This window comes from Chenopodium quinoa, unplaced genomic scaffold (genome assembly GCF_001683475.1).
Source record: "Chenopodium quinoa cultivar QQ74 unplaced genomic scaffold, ASM168347v1, whole genome shotgun sequence".
NCBI classification, from domain to species: domain Eukaryota; kingdom Viridiplantae; phylum Streptophyta; class Magnoliopsida; order Caryophyllales; family Amaranthaceae; genus Chenopodium; species Chenopodium quinoa.
The window spans coordinates 881,183-902,661 of NW_018742969.1; the positions used below are offsets into that span (position 1 = coordinate 881,183).

Here is a 21,479-nt window from a genome sequence, read left to right on the forward strand (position 1 = left end):
TATTTTAAAAAATATAATATATTAGCCATACGAAAAACTAAACCACCAATCTCTTTTTAATTTATCAAATATCGCACAAGAATTTTATTTTTTTTCCCAAAAGAATTTTTTTTTCCCAAAGACTTGCAAATTAAAACGAGCTAACACACCCTAATCAAATCAAACAAATCGATCAATATCATAATAAAAGCCATACAAATGAGATATAAATAATATAATGCCAACCTCAATATGCAATGAATCTGATAAGAAAGATCCATGTGACAAAACGAAGATTTCATAATTCCTTTCTCAACTATCACCAATTCATTTTTATATTTTTCATTTAATTTATTTTTCTTATAAAACAATTAAAATTTGGGAGAATTAATTTCAATTGGACATGTAACACATCAAATAAACAAAAGAGATCAAAGTGGTCCATCATCAACATGTCAATAACAAGACAAATTCTGTATCAAATATTCATGGCCAGTTCATGATCATGGGGTCTTAGTTTTTATCCATACAATAATTTTAATAATCACTTTAGTATACAACATTAATTATTTAATTTATTTGTAAGAATTTTAATTTTATTTTTTAATGTGACCCTTTAAAAGTCTCAAATTGGCATCATTCCCAAAAAATTGAGCTGGCTCAATTTCTACTTGTTATTTATTATTGTGGTTGTCGGCTGTCATAAATCAAATATGCAATTGTGTCTATTGCCTATATGATTAGCTCATCATTCTTCCACAAATGTAGCCACTAAAAAAATAAAGGAAGCAATTGAGTGGATATCTTAAATTCTTAGTAATGTACTACTTGGATAATAATTAATGAAGGTAAAAAAATTATTCCAATATATTTTCTTTAATTCCTTGTCCTTTTTGCTTAGTGCTTAGCCTCTTTTATAATAATTCAATGTAGATATTTGGCTATCCAATCTTAGATTTTAAGGATTGTTTACTTTTAGTATTGGTATTTTTATGTGTACTTGTTTGGGAGATTGAGTTTCTCCTTCAAATATACCAACTAATCAAAAGCAAAAGACTACTAACTAAGATCCTGTTCTTTTGAGTTTTTGGATAGAGCAGAGCAGCTCTAAAGAACATGACCTAATTCTAATTTTGATGAACAAGGCCTTATAAGGGTTGAATGTTACCATGTACAAAAATAATTGGCTGTGTTCCAATATAATGGTGTTTATGCATTTCACATCAGGTTGGAACTATTTGTTTATCTGAATAGTTACAAGTCTAGACTAGGCCATCTTTGTGCATGTAGTTGTTTTGTTAATTCAACATACAGTTCAAGTTTATCGGAAGTAGGATTATAGGGGTCTATTAATAGATAACCAAAGAAAAGGTATATAAGCTTAAAGATGATAATGAACTTTAATTACTATTCATATAATTGAACCTTTATGAGGAAAATTGAATAAATTTAGTCCACCCCTTTTCCATCTACCATATCATTGTTTAACATACTCAAGAAGAAGCCAAAAAAATATCACAATAGCTTAATCAACTATCACAATCAGAAAAGACCCAAAACTAATTTCAAAGAAAAGGAATTATGCATGTCATCAATCATGAAAGCTCCTATTACTTTGCTAGTGACATGAAAAGCACAAACTTAATTAAAAACCATGAATTTCAGTGGCAAATTAATGATCACAATGAATAAATGTTTTGACCTAAAAATTTGAGGAGCAATTACACCAAAGCTAAGCTAGGTGCACAAGAAAAATTACCACATTTTCCGGTGACAAGAGTCAATGGCACATGTTAGTCATTTCATAGTGGAAATTTAATGAGGTTGGCTTATAATAAGTGTGCTATGAAACTAACAAAATTATAAGGACCAAGTTGAAAGAGTTTGTTTTGATTCCCCGGATCATGTTTCTATGCATATTCCATTAGTCTTGTCATATGCTTCAACAACATACAATAACATTTGTCCATCTCGCTATAATTGTCCCATTTGATCATTTTCTGTTAGAAGTAATTCGAGTTAAATGATATATGTGGGGTGGAAAGAGTACACTCCAATTTCAGGTGATCACAAGCTATGTTTGGTTGTCTTCACACTTATGATTCACATGAAAAATGTGACATTATACTTGTATTAAATAAGGAAATAAAGTTGGATTTTCCTTGTAGTTTCTTGGTGTATAAGTTCAACCCCATCTTTGTGAAAAAATTTGTTAGGTTTTGGTTTTCTTTTGAAATTGCTTATTGTATAGTTCAATTCCATCTTTGTGAAATTGTTTTGTTAGACTCACCAAAGATTTTAATGCATCTTCTTTTAGGTGGACACAAAGAAATAAGAAAGTTTTGTCAACAAAGAGTTATATCATCCATATCAACCAACTATTTGGAAATAGTATGGCTTTATCTTGATACCATATGATAGATTGAGTTGATTACCACGTGTTGAGGATAGTAGCGTTGGTCTAGTGATAAGATTAGTATTCCACACATCAAAGGTACTCTAACTAGATGGTGGGATTCCCCGGCCATACTCTTCCCTCCTATCCAGAGCCGATTTTATCAAGATTGTGTCAGGATAACTCATGTAAAATTCTACTCGGTAATTTTATAATTTAATAGGTCGTATTTTATTTTACTTATAGTTAAGATAAGAATTTTAAGAGGGGTTAAGGCTTTGTCTTCACCACTCAAAAGCTTCATCCCTGGTCCCAAGGTCAATTGGCTAGTGGTCATTATACAAAAAAAAAGTAGGTTTGGTACAACATGATGCTGTATTAGAGCTGACTGTTAGGCAATACTATAGAAGATAAATGTAAAATATTATCTTTAAAATTTGGTCCGATGAATAATAGTAATGATTTCTGGACGCACCCCTTTTGAACATTCATGCAAAATTACAAATGCATCACGGAAAAGATTGGAACAAATTTAGGTGAAATAGTGTGTGTTTTTTTTGTTTTGTTTTTTGTTTTTTGTTTTTTGTAATTTGTTTTTGTTATTATTATTTTTTTTTAACCTTTGTTTTTAGATAATTAACAACATATAATTATTGAGCAAAATGACAATTTTTTTACTTACTGATACCCAAATACTACTAAGTTATTTTTTTTTTTTCTTGCACTTGAATTACGAGAGAATATATTTCTTCTTCTTTTTTTTTTCCTTAACTTGATGATTGTTTAGTGGCTAACATGCTAGCTGTACTTAGGACTTGTTCTAATTTATTGAAAACAACTGAATTGAACTGAACTGATTAGAGCTGAGCTGAGCTGAGCTGAACTAAACTGAATTGGAAAGAGTTGAAATGAATTATTTATGAGAAAAGGAAATTAAAAATTAAACTGACCTGATTAGAGTTGAACTGCACTAAACTGAATTGATAAGCTAAAGAGAACACGACCTTAGTCGTTTAAATTTTAGTCATAGAAATCGAGTTATAAAGAGATTATATGATATAGCTATTAAACCAAGTGATGTTCAATTGTACATGGCCTTACTATATTGGCAATAACACTTCCATTCAAAAAAATAAATAAATTTTTTGGCAATAACACTTAATAACAACAGCAAAAGCAGTTCATTACAAACTAGAAAGATGATGTGAAATAAAATATCTTCTTTCATCTACACCAATTTGGGTTCGAGTTTGATCTGTTTTCTGCTTGGGGATAAACTTATGCAGATTGTATATATACTCTCTTCGTGTATAATTGTCACGTTAATAGTATAATTTGAACTGTAGTGATGTTATAACTGATGACAGTAGAGCTTATCACCCTCAAAATCCTGTGAAAAGTCCTGCCCTCACACGATGCTGATGAAAATTACTGATTCAAGTTTCGGGCAAACATGCAGGGAACCAAAAAGTTCAGGGTGCGTGACTTTCCATAGATAGTAACATCCTTAACAACTCAATATGAATCGCCTTCAATGCCAGACTTGACGGCGTCAGCACAACAGCAGCTGTGCAGCTGTTAACTGTCCCTAGAACAATCAGTTAGCCAACTTAATCAGGAATTAAATATTGACAACATTAATAATCACAAAATCTTGAAAACTAATTTGTAACTGTCATTCTGTCTAAAGGCTCAAAGTTCTCCACGTCAAGAAGTTATATATATATATATAGTAGCGTAATCGAAATCTAATAAATGCAAACATTCCCCAATATACCTTCCGTCCAAGTCCCTCTCTTAGTCCCTTAAGAGAATATGGGCGAGGGGGGCACCGTCACATGGAAGCTGCAATCAATCAAAATGGGGTTAATAGACAAAAGGCTGGACATTTGGTGAGAAAATAAATGAAACAGGGCATAAAATCATTTTCGCGTACTTAATATTCATGTCAAAGGTCAGGTTGAAGCATTATTTTTCATAGAACATACAACAAAAACCGCTGTTCTAAGATTCAGAATTCTGACCTGAGCAAGGGAGATCATTAACTGGAGCCAACAATGTGCAATTATGGTTTCGGCGCATCAATCATGATATGTGAAAGTTACCACATACAACAGCACCCTTAGCAGGTGAAGCATCCTTAAAGGATCCATCAATATAAGATTCAAAATAAAGAAATTGAGAACTTAAGAGGCTGAGATTATTGGCTGTACACTTGTACCTGTGATTTTGATGTTCAGCTGTATTAAAAAGGACTTTCCTTTCCCAACCGTCCTTTAGAATCACAGGAAACGACAAATCCGATATTAGGTCCCAAACTGGCTAAGCACAAGAGTAACTGGAGTTACATACAGCAAGTTGCAATATACGAAGAGTTACTAATCATATCAAATCAAGCTATATGATTCTAGCATTCAACAAGAAAATGCAAACTAAAAAGAGAAACAATAGATATGCTCCAGTAAAACAGTGTACAGCCTTAATAGTCACAATTCTTTCCCACAAACTAGTATCAAGAACAAAACAGCAAACTGTTACCCTACCCTCAAAACTCCCCGAGAGAGGAAACTTTCTCGTAATACATACCATTCAGAAATGGGACAGTTACTCTGCAAGAGGTTTATTCCAGAAAAGAAAGTACATAGCCAGCTTTCACACAATTTCAGAACGCATCAGCTGCATAAGTTCTTTTGAAATTTGAATAACTTGGACCTGTAATACAAATAGATCATCTTCAGAAGACCTAGAATCATACTTCATATGTGTGAGCTTAATACACTGCTATGTATTTTTCTCAGCAGTTCAGCAAATGCAGTTCATGAAAAATTAAATAATTGTTAAGATGTTTTCATCCTAAAATGGCTTAAAGAAGATCCCAAAGCAGTCTATGGCAATTGCAAATAAGGACTCAGCAAGGAGGAAAATTAAGGAAAGAATGCAAGATCTCATAACATTTTCCGGCCCTATATAGGCTACGACTGGTTACCAGGGTTTCACTGCTAATTTGGAAATATAAAATGATAGAGGAAGAGCTACACGTTTACCTACGCTTAAAAATAGTCAGTTCCAACATCATCATTTGCACAGCCCCGGGAAGTAATTTAAGCAGACAAGACCAGGGCATGAATCCCAAGTTCCACATGTCCACATAGGTCTTGTACGCAAATCCGTGAGGTGGAAGGCAGCTTAAATCAAATCTACAACCCAAAAGAAGGGATAAGTGGGTTATTAGGAGGCCATTCACGATAGTGATTATAACCAATGTGATAGAAAACTTAATTAATACTTCATCATATATGTTTTCTGAGCTGCCAGCCATATTGTAATACTATCAGGACTCAGGCTTCCACTGTTATGATCTTGCCTCAGAATTTATCTAAAATCCCAAGTTCCCAACATAGAATTCCTTAATAGTACGGTTAATTATATTCTTATTTGTAGACTAGGTTTACAGAAGAACATATATACATGTCTGGCTAGCATTGAACAGATGTGTGTCTGACATTTGAGAAAGACTAAACCAGCTATTTCCTAAGTTAACAAGAGGTGGTCGGTGGTAATAGCCAATAGGCCTCCATCAAGGCTAAATGATAGGAAATTATCCACATCATATGAAGCTGCTTTGCAGCTTTGGCTCTGGCACTAGAACAAAAGAAATAGTAATGTACATGCTCACAAGTCCCTGAACTCTGCTTACATGACACAAGAAAAGGCCAAATACATGACGCAGCAACTCTAATCACATGATCTTTTCAAGACAAATTCTTTCAACCAACCATGAAGTAAATTTAGAAAATGGATCAATTTCACAACTAGAATGAACTCAGATCTGAGAAATTGTATGCAGATGAAGTCCTTCTAATCATATCGAAAAAGAGCCAGCAATAAAAAAGGAAAGAAAGGTATTGAACCCATCCTGAACAAATATGATCACATTGCTTCTCTTATAAAGCTATTACTTCAATATTCAAATCTGAAATGAGTTTATAGATGCGAAGATTGCAAAGAATGTAGCTTTTAAGAACAAACTTCAGAGTTTCACAGAGAAATTTACAGTAGCCTAAAGTAGAAGATGAGCCACACAGCTCAACCAGAAACTGTCTTCACAACTTATGGCCTGTTCTCATTGATTGAACTGAGCTGAGTTGAATATTTTATAAGAGAAGGAAATTAGGAGCTGAGCTGAGCTGAGCTGAACTGAGCTGAATTGAATTGAATTGAATTTCAACGTATAAGAACAGGCCCTTACAGTGCATATTGAACAGGCTACATTTCATTAAATGAATCAGAAGCTAAATAATCTAAGCTCAACTATAACCTGAGTCTGCAATATTCAAAGTTCAGACAAAAGATTCAAGAGCTTGGCCATGAGGTAAACAGGATGAAGTGGACAACTATTTTGTGCTTCTCTTGTAAATATAAGCCTCTGCACAGAATTAGTCAGATAGATAGAAAGTAAGAACAAGAGACAATGAGGCATTACATAGACAACCCCTGACTAAAAGGGAAATTTGACCTAATAAGAGAATAAAAGGCAAAAAAAGACAATCCCTTGAATCATGGGCTATGTATATAACATCTGAACATCCAAAAGATGGATTGCCAACATCTCTCTCAGTTATCCAAATTCCCTAAAAAGGAAGTTATGATGGACCGAATATTACAAAGAGTAATAAGGATGGATATAGCAATAACAATGTATGGAATCCATGATCATTTATATTAGGTAATGATATGGACAAAGGTTATGTAACAAAGTGAAAGTGAGCTAATAACAGAGATCACAGAAGCATGATAAGCAGGGCTTTTTCATATCTCGGTTACAAATGTCCCCGAATCACAGAACTAGCCTCGGTGGAACTTGAGGATTAGCAAACTTCAGTATTCTAGCTGGTTACAGAAAATGAATTCTTCACCAGTTGCACTTATACGATACTACTCCTATCTTCCAACACATGAATCTCAGTAAAAATGGGCTAAAATCTCTACTAATGCTCTCAGGAGAAAATGACATACATCGTCCAGTAGCAGCAGAGTGGAATAAACCAATAACATTAGTGAATTAAAAAGAGCCGAGTTGTTTATAGAAGAGTTATGATTGATCTTAAAGAACAGCTGAGGTAGATAAAATTCGATGATATAAGGCAGCCTTTTACAAGGAGTAAAGAAAATGCCAAAGTTACAATTCAAACTTAATTACATAAAAGAAACAAATCTTCAACTATAAAGATACACGACATACTGACATTGAGAGAATTCACATTGAGACACTTGTATCTTTACTATCTTATTTAAGGACCCAAACCCAATTTCAAGGTTTTCTTCTAGAAGTTGAGCAACAAAAAATCTATGACATCATAAACAAAGAATGACATGTATACTTCATTTTTCTTTCAAGTTTTCTGAATTTTACTGACAATATCCATAATAATAGGATGCTAAACAATCTCTAGCTAGCTTTACCATATACAAAGTGGCTAATTTCCTTCAACAAATACATGTGAGTAAACAATATCATTAATTTCCTGAACGACTATATTATCCTGTTCTATATAATTAAGGAACCATAATTTAAATAGCTAAATTCATATCTCAATAGTACTTCTAGTCACATATTTGTTATCTTCATTAATGTCACAAATGATTCTTCTATCTCAATTTTCAAGGTAGCAAGAAAGTTACTTAAACTTGGAGCAACCATAAACCAATCTAAAGAATGCAGGTCATTAATGAGGCCATATGAGAATTAGCACTGATCAAAAGGGTTAGCTGGAATAACTCTAATCCAATATAAAGATTGAAAATGGAACCTTTTTAAGTATCAGCACAGATACCTTGTCGCAGACACAAGATTCTGGCTTTACATCCTTCAGCAGACAAGCATTCAAGGCTCCAGCAAGGCCCAGAATGGAAGAATGCAGCAGCCAGCAATGCGTAACAGAGTCATCAATAGCATCATAAGCCTCTAGAGCAAGGGATTGGATGCAGATACTGGCACAGTCACACCAAAACAGAGGTGGCAGATCCCAGTATCATCTTTATGCATCTGGAAAAGCCCCCTGCTATGGCCCTGGAAATGCATTGGGAAGTATCAATAATATCCTGAAAGGAAAATTATTTCATTTTCTTTCTTTGGATAAACGAAACAGTTCATATGCCATGAATAAAAGCACATATCACTGCTTTAACGAGAAAGTAGTAAGATGACCGAGGTGTAGGTCACTGCATCAATTATAAAGACACAAATGATGGCACACTACCAAATATCATCAATATAGAAGGAGCTAAATGCAACTGTTTATTAGCAATTAGCAAACTGCTTCAAAAATTATACAGACTGCAATTTAACTCTTATCAAACAAGAAAGTACTAATGTGATCACAAATATCGTAAAGATAATCAAATGCATCAGGATGCAAAACATTGGACAGCAAAATCCTGTGAGAGAGCCAGGGGTAGGGAAGTCAGGTAAAGAGAGAGACAGAGGCAGAGACAGAGAACGAAAAGAGAGCAATAAACTCAGAAATAAAAAAAGCATTCATTACTTTGTCATAGTACCAAGTACAAGTATTTGTAAGTAAACTATTGAGAAACCAAAGAGCTAATACACAGGCAGCGAAGACACAACTTGGGTTGCTTTTTTACACTTGTGAAAGACAGTCAAAGAGCCTACTATCTACTGCAATAATTGACGAAAAATTGGACAAACCTATGATTTGTCAACTAGAAGGAATGCAGGTACTAGATGCAACCAAGGTCCTTATCTCCTTCAAATGTTCATCAATTGATATATGCAGTGAATGGCGAAGGTTTGTCAATAAAAGTTCTTGTTCCCAACTTAACGGACCTGATGCATGCAATGCCCCTATAGTACAACGATAGGCTTGCAATTCTAACCTATGTATTTCTTCTGTCAACTCCTCTTTTGCGGGAAGGAAAGAATTTCCTTCAACGGGTCTCAACTGACTACAAGATTCAGCATCACTATTTTGACTGTCATTATCTTCACAAGGACCTGTGGCAAAAAAACGATGCAATTTATGGGAGTAATTCCCATAGACACTACAACTACCAACAGAAGATGAGACACTGTTATCATCATCTGATTCTAAACTAACTGAACGTGAACATCCAACAGCACCATCCGTTTTCTCCCTCTCCAAAATCAACTCAGAACACCCAGTTACTTTGTTGGTTAAAGAAGGACACATGCATTTTTCATGCAGCATTGCTCGTGAAGAAGCAACATCATCTACCTTTTCAGGTAATTCGAGTTGTTGCTGCATGTCCTCTCTTTTCTCCACTCTAATTTTCCGCTTAGGCCCTGCATATGCTTCAATCTGAGAATAGCAATGGGATTGCTTCCTTTTCAGAGCTCTGGAAGGAATCACAAGAGATTCCTTAATGTTATCAGGATTCCTAATGCCAACATGGTAACCCTTCATAGGTACACACACAGCAGCATCAACTTTCTGCAACTGATTATTACCCTTTCGAGACGATGGAAGCCTGAACCTCGAATCTTCACATTTGTTGGAAGCCTACATAGAGAAGCAACATACATATAAGCAAATTGATTTATTAAGAACATTGGTCCAATAATTAAAAAAAAAAGGGTAATTTCTCTCCATGTACTGTATAATATATAAGCAGATAAAAACAATATAGCAATGGAAGGAAATATCCACACATTAAAAGTCCTTCAGCAGATTGCAGCCCTGTAAACAAATAACCCTACCCCCAAAATAAAATGACATAGGAAAGGACTATGTTTAAAGCTTGTTGTGATGGCTTCAATGACAAACCGGATACTACAGTGAAAAGAACTGGATTTTTGAAAGACTTCAATTACAACAATTAGTTGCCATATAAAAAAAAAAATTGATGAAAAAAATAGTGAAACTGAATACCAACTACAGGGTACATCAAACAGCTAAAGTGTCAACATAGAAATCTCTTAAGGAATAATGTGTATAGATAATATACCTTTCCAATCACAATCCATTCACCATCCTGCCAGCAAAGTCTTGCCCGAACATCAAACTTACTCACTTTGAGTTCAATGGTAGATCCAAGTAGCCTAACCAATAGGTAATTATGTACCAAGACCTTCAAAACTATGGCCATCTTCCAAGAATAGTTGTGAAAAACCTCAACAACATCACCAGATACCCAATCCTGTAATACATCCACCGAAGGTGGGCAAGGCCTAATCACTTTCTGGGACACTCTTTCAACCATTCCATTCCCTGAAAGCTCCACATCCCCTTCATACTTAACAGTGTAATTGTGGCCATTACCACCTACTATCTCGGCACACCTCCATGATCCCGACGGCATCTCCTTTTGGGTCAATACCTCCACTTTCGTACCCTTCTTGAATCTCATCATAAAATCAACCTTTTCACACTAAAAATCAAATCTAAATACACCTGTTACATGAAACGAAACCCAAAATTCAGGAAGATTACAAAAACTATTAAAGCAAGATCAATGACTAAAACTTACATGCATAAACAATACTATGTAACAAATCATGTGTAACTGATACCAATTTGTAATTAAGACTAAATTGATATTACAGACAAAATAAATAAATATAGAAAATAAGCAATTTTAAAACCAATTTTCAAATTCCAAGAATTTAAATTTCTCTTTTCTCAATATTAATCAAAATCCCCCAAAAAAAGAGAGTTAATTTAGCAGTGAAACACAACGATCACATTTTTTCTTACAAAAAGCCAATCATCACTTTATGAACTAATGAACAACAAAATCAAATTTCCAGAAAAGATAACAGAAAATTAACAAAAACCATCAAAATCAGCAATCTAAGAACCACAATCAGCTAACATCAAACATAAATTCATGTAAAAAAAATGATACAAACTCCAATAATCAGAATAATGTACAGATTACAAGATCAAATAAAAGTAAAATAAATGCTTGAAATTGAAAGAATTAAAAGATGAATAAAAGATTATAGAGAGAGAAAGCAAAAAATACCTGAATTTGGAAGAAGAAATTGCTCAGTTTGGTGAAGAAGAAGAAGAAAGGGGGGTTTGCGTTTTGTTGGTTTGTTTGCTGGTGGGAGAAGTTTGTGGTTTTTTTTTTTTTTTAAAAAAAAATTTTAATTTCAAAAATATGAAAAATAAATATATATATTTATATTGGGGTGCCTTAATTTGGTTGTAAAATCTAAATTTTTTTTACGAGATTGTAAAATCTAAATTTATAAGAGGAAAAAAAAAAACTATAGTATGTATATGGTTATAAAAAAATAAAAAAAAAATGAAATGAGAATATGCTTATTATTCTTGCTTTTTATTTGGGGGATGCAATAGAGTTTTTATTTTTTTATTTTAATTATCAATGTTTAATTTGGTTAGTACTATGGTATGACAAGTTGTCGAATGATTAAGAATAGCTTGTTGAGGAGTTAATTGTATGACATTATTCTTATATACTATCTTCGCTACTCTTTTAAAAACGCACAATTTTATTTTGAGATATAATATTAGCATATGATCCTTATAGATGTAATTTGATTTGTTTCTTGTTAAAGTAATTAGATATTGTGTGATCATCATATCACAAGAACTAGGATTTTAAATTCATAAATGAGTATGATTTGTTTCTTGTTTGTGTATTGAAAGATCATTTAGGATTTGGATATGATGTGGTAATATGAGAAAGTAGATTATTTTTGTACCACAAAATCTTATGTGATATTCTTATCAAATAGTTTTATGGAAACAAATAAGGGGAATTTTTTTTTTTTTTTCTATTTCAAAAAACAATAATTATATGATCTTTAGGGATTCAAATTAAAAGAAACAATGCCTAAATTTGAAGAAATATTAAGTATTGACTTAGTTTGATTTTAATTAGAAAAATGACCTTCAAACTTTGAGCATCTTACTAATGCTTTATAATAATAGAATTGCCTAGTTACAAATGCTAAACATAAAAGATAAAGTCTTACACGTTTATATTCAAAGATTGTCCATATTGTTGTTTTTATGACTTCATATATATATATATATATATATATATATATATATATATATATATATATATATATATATATATATATTTTGGTCAACATATCATATTGTACAATTACCTAAGAATAAAAATAACTAGTCCAAAAAGTAATATCCTGATCTCAATTGGTTAATCACGGTGCAAGTAATTTTACTTTTAAAAATACTTGTTAGGGATTATGCATGATTTGAGCTTGACCCGTATTCACATTAGAATCTTCTAACTTTAAAAGTAAATTATCAACTAGAAATTTCAAAAATTATTTAGTGTATACACTAGCTTAAATTTAAAAATAAAACTTGTGTTTCCTTTTTAATTGAATAAGCAAAGAAGCAAGTCAACAATGTATAAACGGTCCACATTAAGATGATTTAGCATTATGTTTATTTAATTGTAAATTAAATACAAAATGCTAAACAATACTAGCTACTTCTTAATTTATTTATTTTTAGGCGCAATCCTAACGCAATATGACCACAAGCCCGCAATAGATACTTAATCCATTCAAAAGTATCCATATTTACAATTTTGAGATATTCAAACTAGTTATTATCTTTCTTTATTCTGTCATAATTAATTGTAGAGTATAAATTGTTAAAAACTACAAAAACAAAAAATGTATACCATATTTTGACGGAACACTCATAAAAAATTATGCTAAGGGCTTGTTCTCATACGTTGAAATTCAATTCAGTTCAGTTCAGTTCAACTCCTAATTTCCTTCTCTTATAAAATATTCATTTCAATTCAGTTAAGTTAAGTTCAGTTCAGTTCAGCTGAATTGATGAGAACAGGCCCTAAGTTGTACCAAAGCTAAAGTTTATAAATTGGTATTAAATTTTTTGACTATTACTTGTATAGTTGTATTTGCTTTCATTGATAACAAATAATAAAAACAGAAAATATCCATTAAAAATAAAGGGTCGAAAAGTAAAAGTGTTAATTATGGTCATCAACTAAGAAAAGGTCAAATAGCAGCCTCTTAAAAATAAATACAATTCAAGTGGCAGCCAACCAACATGAGGCATTCATTGGGTCCATCATATGACCATAGAATTTTTGTAAGTAAAAAACTTCAATCTTAAAAATAACCCAAAGTTTTTTGTGTTACAAATGACTAACAATTGCTTGCATAAGCACCAAAACTACCAACATTTTGGAGTTGGTATACCAGTGTATAATAATTAACATTTGTAGATTAACTTTTTATATTTCCTTTCATTTTCTCTTGTTATAATAACCTTCTCGTGTGAACGGTCAATATTAGGATATTAATCTAAATAATGAGAGGTTTGACGATGACGAGGACAACAATATCAAAGTTTTAATTGAATTCAATAGCTTAGAACGGATTCGATGCATAAACCAATGCAAAACTATTATCTTTGGTGGTTGTCAACGGAAATTACTATTGATACTCAAGATCTCAACAAATATCACTCTTTAACCATTTTAACTAAAAAAAAAAAACAAAAAAAAAATATAAATTTTTTATTTTGTGTTACAACCTTTCAACAACATGATATTGAGTGACACATTCATTACCACATCATGTGATCATATCTAGCTTCCTTCAACACAATCAATAATTATTTGTTACATCTATCACTCATAATTAGTTGATTTGTAAGTATTATTGCTAGATTATCTACATAAATTTGTGCATTGCGTGCACAAGTATAATAAACGTCATTTTAAAAAAAAAAAAAATTATCCAACATAATAACATAATTACCTTTATAAGGAGTAGTAAGTAGCTAATAATTTTTGTGGGGAGTGAGAGCAGTGTCACTAGCTAGATCATCATAGAATAATGTATGGAATGAAATGAAGAATAAAAAAAAATAAAAAAATTCTATGGATGGGGTACTACATACCAATCAATAAGCTAAATTTACTCAATATCCGTGATTAAAAAGTCATAAATAATACTTTGTCTTACAAAAAACAACAATTAAAATAAATAAAATCACTCTTACAAGGAAAAATTCAATACAATAATTAATCCTTTTGTAGAAAATTGATAATCATGTTTCACTTTTGCAAAAATCCAATGCAACATTTAACCATTAATCTATCAAAATATGTGAAACTATGATATATACAATTATATACCTAGCTACATGAAAGCAAATCAAATAAAATTGCACAAATATATACTTTTTCTTAGAATTATTGATGAGTATTGGATTCAATAATATATTTTTTATTAGAATCTATATAAAAGGTTCCATATAAAAGCAGTAATATGCATATTTAACAAAAGATGGATGTACATAACATTAAGCAAAATAAAAAATAAAAAATAAAATAACAACATATTGCTATTATTTTTTTAAAAAAAGGAAATAGGAAATAGGGAAATAGGGAAAAAGGAAAAGGTTGCTTTTTGCATACATATTTATATAAAGAATTTTAGATGAAGAAATGTTGATCACATATAATAATCCATATACATTGAGAATGAAGTTTGCAAATAAAACATAAGGGGGAAAATGATAGTTGGAGAATTGAAGAATAGGAAAACTGTTGGCAAGAATTAAACGGTGTAGACCTTTTTTCAATCTAAAGGAATTGAATTGGTCCTACTTTTTCTTCATACGGGTATACACATCTTATCTTATGAGATGAGACTCCATGAACAAGAGAGTGGTCCTTAATTCACATGCCACTATTTGTCTTAACTTGTAAATATTTGCTAAGTGACACATATATTTTATTTTATTTTATTTTTTAAAAACGATTTTTATTTTTATTTTTTTAAAATGGCATAAATAAGTTGGGAATATTGAAATACGTGTATTGCTTTTCATTTTTTTAAGGCACAAGAATAAAAACAATATCTTAATAAATAACTTATCTGCGTTATTTGTTGATAATTGTATAATGAATTAGTCACATTTATGTATAGTTGTATGTCCTTTGTTCCAAGAAAACGTTATCATATTTGTTAACTGGTCAATAAAGGATTCCCAAAACTCATGAGATGTTTACATTGTGATTGGAATCATCTCTTACACCTATATATCGACTACCACTACAATACAATAGATTTACAAAATAACCATATTATTATACTAAACTCATTTTCGGGACATTATAGGTCCTACTGGTAGAGTTATGGTTCCAAATATATTTTTATGACCTCAAGGGACAAAATCCCCAACCCCCAACATAAATTTTGAAAAAATTTCTCGCGCAACTTTGATAAAAAAGCTTGCATTATAACCTTATTTAGACGTTTCTTATCTTTTTTAAGTTCATTAAAGAAAGGGGATGAGGTGCTTCCTATCCACCCCTAATCATCAATGAAGTCAGTTACGTATATAACTATATATACCTCTTTGTCTTCATTAACTCAACACCATCACAAACCTTTATGTGACCAAATAATGGTTGCACACATATGGTTCCAAATGACATTATTGACATTGGTAAGTATCTCTTATCATCACATCATGTCTTTTCGACATTGAGTCTCGAAATCTTCATAAACGGTTCAATTTTGTTTATTATAATCATCTAATTAGTAATCGGGATTATTTTCGGACCCAACAAAATTAGGCAACGAGGTGCCTCCTAAGGTTCTCAAATAACCCTGAAAAGCTTAATTAGTTGGTGGCCGAAACTGCCTAGCTAATCATGCTTTGACATACCCAAATAATACTACCTACTCTTGTTAAGTCGAATCATTAGTTTAATTGAAGAAGAAGATAACATTACATGTGTAGTTAGCTATACATAAAAACAAAAATTATCATGTAATCATACTAAACCCAAAGATTACTGTAAACGTGACTTATGAACCAATCTTAGCTTTATTAGTTAGTTTAATATACGTTTCTCAATTTCCAAGCTTCACCAATTTCTCCTTTTATACGTCAACTTTATATATTTTTAAGGGATTTTGGCTTTTCCTCATTTCTAGCGCTCTCATTGGGTAAATATATATCAATTTTATTATATGAATTTATATTAATATAAATGAATTGTTTTATGCGCCCTTTCATACAAAAATAATTTCCTATAACTTTAAGTTTTTCTTTTGAAATATTTATATTATAAATTAGATACATCCCATGCATTATCAAGAATACGATATTTGTATTTATACTTATAAAAAAGTTTAGGTTTTCTTTAATCCTCTTTGATTAATTTGCCAGCTTTGTTGGTTGTCTATGCATGCATGTATTGCTTGCAAGGTAGAATTTTGTAACAGAAATAAAGTATAACGGCTACTTGTGGCATTATTCCCTCGTTATGACGGCAGCATATATATATATATATATATATATATATATATATATATATATATATATATATATATATATATATATATATATATATATATATATATATAATACGAGTAGCTATTTTTGCATGATTACTAAAAAAAGGGGAGGAAAGGGAAATAACATTACTGTCATTGCTTTAGCTAAATTGTAGGAAATATATTTCTCCATCATTTCAATAGTTCCATCCGCAAAATTATCATAAATTAAATAGGACCACTTTCACCCACATAATAAAAATAAAATAATTCAATAAAGAGGTACAAACTCTTTAATAATAAACCTGGTTCACGTTAATTTATTGCGAACCACTTATATTAGAGTCACTATGGTCGTTTTATTAATAAAAATAAAGGTCATTATGCTAAAATAAAAGTTACAATTGTTAAAATAAAAAGTCATTGTGTAGTAATTATAAAAGTCATAAGAGGTTAATTATATTTTTTTTTACTAAAATTACTAATATACTAGTTAATATAGATATTAAAAGCCACTATGATTTAATATAACATCGTATTTTAAGCTTAAAATAATATTAAAGGTCACATAAATTTTAATAAAGGTTACTATTCTAAAATTAAGGTTACTATGTTAAGATCAGAGTCACAATCTTCAATATAACATTAATAGCGCGCGCATATGAACCTCAGGTCCACATATTGTGAACCAGGTCCACTCGAGTTTTTTTCATCTCTTACTTATGTGAACTTTTTAAGGAAATGCTTGTTTTAAAGAAAATATTTTAGTCAAACTTTATAAAACATCTCAAAATAAAATGTGAACTTTTTAAGGAAATGCTTGTTTTAAAGAAAATATTTTAGTCAAACTTTATAAAACATCTCAAAATAAAAAGTGTTTCAAACATTTGGGAACAAAAAAACTGATTTTAGTTTGGAGTCTTCGGACTAGTGTATAATGTCTACTCATATGATTTAAGTAAAACTTAAATTGACATAATTCAATGGTCGTACTTGGTAATTATGAGATGGGCCTGGTTCAAGGCCACTAAGCCCAAGAAGAAAATCTCTTAGGCACATAGCTATTCTCCATGACCTTTAATCATATGATTTTTTCCTATTTTTATTTTTATTTTATTTTTTTGGGGCCGAATAAGCTAGAAGGACAATACAAATGACAAATTCTTTTTATTTACCTTTTACTTTTATATGCGGGTTTGTACAATTGTATTTGTAGAGCTCATTCTAGTGGTATGGGCTAGACAGGGGCATTTTCATATGCGTAATGCGTTGTTAATCTTGTTATTTTGTTAATGTCTGGCTAGTTCAAGGTTGTCACACATGCCCAATGTGTCCTATAGTCCAATTCTTGTTGAAACATTATTACTACCTCTGTTACATATTATTTACAACGATTTGACATTTAATAGAGAGTTATTATTATTGTTGATTTCACATTATAGTGATATTACTCTTATTAGTGTATCTACAAAGAGGGTGTTATAATATATGTTTGTTTAATCCGCTATATATTTCCCTCAAAAATATCCTCAATATATAAAATTTGGTTTTCAATTTTTATTTTTTATGGAGTTTAATATAATATTGTACATATTTTTTTTTAATGCAACTAGACAGTCAAAAAATTGACAATGCAAATTAAATACTCCAACAAAAGATTGAATATACCTACCAATTACAACTATCCAAATAAACTTTAATAATTATAATTTTTTAACATATAAAATTATACCAAGTACATGCTCATTCCTCAACAAGTAAGAGAAATAATCCCCCCAAAAAAAATCAGATTTTTTCAGTATGATGAGAATTAAACCAAAGAATAAAACCACAAAGAACAAGAATAACAGGAATCAGATGAATAACATATTCTGCAGGAAATGTAAATCTCCTCTGTAAACCACTCTGTTTCTTGCTAACTTCTCTGTAAACCGGCAACTCATCTGCATCAGAAGCCGGCACCAAGTTTGCTGAGAACTCGTCGGAAACCCGTGTCGCACTAGCTGACCTATACATTATCAAATGACAACGATCACGACCACGACCACGACCACAACCACAACCACAACCACGACCACCAATATGTTCAGATTTTAAAGGGGTTGTTGTTGACCTTTAAACAAGAAAAGGTGAATATTTTTAGAGGAAAATAGAGAGAAGTAGATGTTGTAGCTATATAGAAAATGAGGTGATTAATTTTATAATGGAAGAGGAAGGAACTACTTTGCTTCCAATAATCCTGAAGGTTTGACTTTGAATAGTGGAAAGATACAGCCTAACTTGGGATGACTTTTACTTAGGATTGTTTAATTTCATATTATATTGATTTGCATGTGATGGTAAAGACTAGTATGAGGGTTTTAAGGTCTAATTTATCACATGTTATAAGTTTTCTATTTACCTTTTCTGCAACTGGAAGATGTCAGATGGTTGTGAGTCGTGCTTGGTTAACATGTCTTAGGGTTGGGTGAGCCTGGCTCACTGCCGAGCCAACTAGTATAGTAAGGTACTATATGTGTTGTGTTGAAAATGTTAAAAGGGTGGCCTAGACAAATTAAATTAGCTAATTTTAGTTTTGTTGTGTTGAACCTTGTCATGCTTCATCAAATAAAATGAAACTCGACATGATTCATGTCCCAGTTGCCCAGCATATTACATGTAAATAACGTAATGCTTTGGTCATTTTTTTTTTGTACTGATTCTTACTGTACCGTACCATGCCATTGCCATCTTTAGATGTAGATAGATGTAAATCAATATTGTTGAATTGAGTGTATGAAGTGAAATTGAGAAAATTACTTGTTAGGTTAAATCAGGTGAAGAAAAAATCCAAACGATGAATGCACAAAAGGCTCATTGATTCTTATTATTGGTCATATTGGACTATTGTGCTTAAACTAACTGTGGTCGTCTTTCAAATTGAAAAAAACTAATAGTTTGGCACTCAAGCAATCAAATTAATCTAGTAAACTTGGAGATTAAAGTGATTCAAACAAAGTGTGCACCAAGTTAGAACTAATCCAATCACAAAGGAGGCAAAATCTCTTTTTACTTTAATTAACTCTAAATCGTGATTTGTGAACCAAATTAAGCAACATGGACCACAACTTTTGAAGGAGCATTAATCGACAAGCACTATGTTTACCGTTTACGAGGACACACAGATGCAAGAATGTTACTTAGAAGTTAGAATCCCTCCATTTTTATTTAATGGCCCAAATTTAACTTTGACACTTACTATTTATATGTATTACTGTGACTAATATTTATACTTTATATACTTGTATAAGATTTAATATATTATTTGTGTACTACTAGATTCGTCTCAAAGTACAATTTTCGAATATCATCTTTTTATAAGTTAATACTTATACTTATAGTTAAGCACATTTTAAGCACAATTTTCGAATATCAACTTTTTATAAGTTAATACTTATACTTATAGTTAAGCACAATTTTTGATTGACTGAACTGAGCTAAACGAAATTAAGACAAGAACTGAACTGAATTTATTAGAGCTGAACTAAACTGAACTAAACTAAACTAAAAATAAGCTGAAGAAGATAAGTCTAAACAATATCATTAGTTAAAGTGTGACTAATAAGAGTGATGTGCCTTAGTTGAGAGACCAAGATGGAGGTGAAGGTTGATGAGTTCGGAACTTGATATTAAGATGTTGAATGAATTGCATACACATTTTAAACTTACTAGATACATTATATATCTTGCGGAGCATTTGAGGAATATTTCATTGAGTATATATATCACTTGAAAGGGTCTTCATAGAACTGAATATTTTATGAGAGAAGGAAATTAAAAACTAAATTGAACTGAAAAAAAAGCTGAAGAGAACAAACCGTATTATTCTTAAACAAATCAAATAGATTTTTGAGTTAATCTGACTTACTAAATAACTATCGTTCACATATTACTTTAGTTGAGCTCAGTCAAAAATTGTGCTTAACTATAAGTATAAGTATTAACTAAGCTGAATTGAGGCATTGGGAAAGGGGTTTCGCGAGAAAATTCCATCAGTCAAGCTTCGTGATTATGTGACTTATTCCGTATGTGCTAATAGTCCGTCTTCGTCCTCTCCGTCTCCGACTCCTCCTTCAGGCACGCCATATCCTTTAGCACATTATATAAATTGTGACAAGTTTTCTGTCAATTATCGGAAGTTTATTGCAGCAGTTGTTCAGGGATACAAATTATGCTTAACTATAATTCAGTTCAGCTCAGTTCAACACAATTGTGACAAGTCTATTCGCACCAAAGCAACATATACAGCATGCGCCCAAGCATCAAAGTTATCTAGTTTCAATCGAATCGGCGTGATAAAATCACCCGGTCTATCATGAGCTCCTAAATAAAAAGGAGAATTGGTTTCAATTTTTGGTGGTGGTGACGGTGGTAGTGTATCACCGCCAGCCATGACTGTGTTTATGTGAAAAAAAAAAATAACCTTGCTCTTATACCATGCTAAATTCAATCAAAACACAAGGCTTAATTCTCATTGATGTTCACGCAAGTATATATAATACAGGCTAACCCTATGAACATGGGATTAGGAAACTACCAAAAAGATAAATATCAAAAGATATCTTAGCACAAAATATGCTAAGTAAATATATCCTAATATTCCCTAAAATATATCCTCAATAAGATCCTGGTAAGTTGTAAGTACAGAGTACTACTTATCATGTTTTGGAATCTTCAGATTGGATAAGATTCAATTTTTTTTTGGAAGATCAAACTTTTGAACATTATATATCTATCTTATAGTAGTAA

The 21,479-nt window shown here is 31.5% G+C and overlaps 1 protein-coding gene across 13 annotated transcripts; it reads right to left on the reverse strand.

The window, feature by feature from the left end:
- Positions 1 to 3,386: 3,386 nt before the first annotated feature.
- On the reverse strand, positions 3,387 to 11,590 carry LOC110729126. Of its 13 annotated transcripts, XR_002512823.1 has the most exons (10): positions 11,381 to 11,590; positions 10,361 to 10,806; positions 9,272 to 9,915; positions 8,209 to 8,444; positions 5,419 to 5,571; positions 4,961 to 5,086; positions 4,596 to 4,648; positions 4,399 to 4,513; positions 4,152 to 4,219; positions 3,390 to 3,962 (listed from the first exon to the last, which is right to left on the reverse strand). XR_002512823.1 is itself a non-coding variant. In XM_021908841.1 (4 exons), exons 2-3 carry the CDS (start codon positions 10,763 to 10,765, stop codon positions 9,094 to 9,096), a joined length of 1,227 nt encoding a protein of 408 aa, XP_021764533.1. In that variant the 5' UTR covers positions 10,766 to 10,806; positions 11,381 to 11,588; the 3' UTR covers positions 8,331 to 8,444; positions 9,084 to 9,093. The 13 variants fall into 13 exon arrangements, 3 of the variants coding, with proteins under 3 accessions (XP_021764533.1, XP_021764534.1, XP_021764532.1); XR_002512822.1 differs by having other exon boundaries at positions 3,389 to 3,962; positions 4,399 to 4,648; XR_002512817.1 differs by having other exon boundaries at positions 3,389 to 3,962; positions 4,399 to 4,692.
- Positions 11,591 to 21,479: the final 9,889 nt, after the last annotated feature.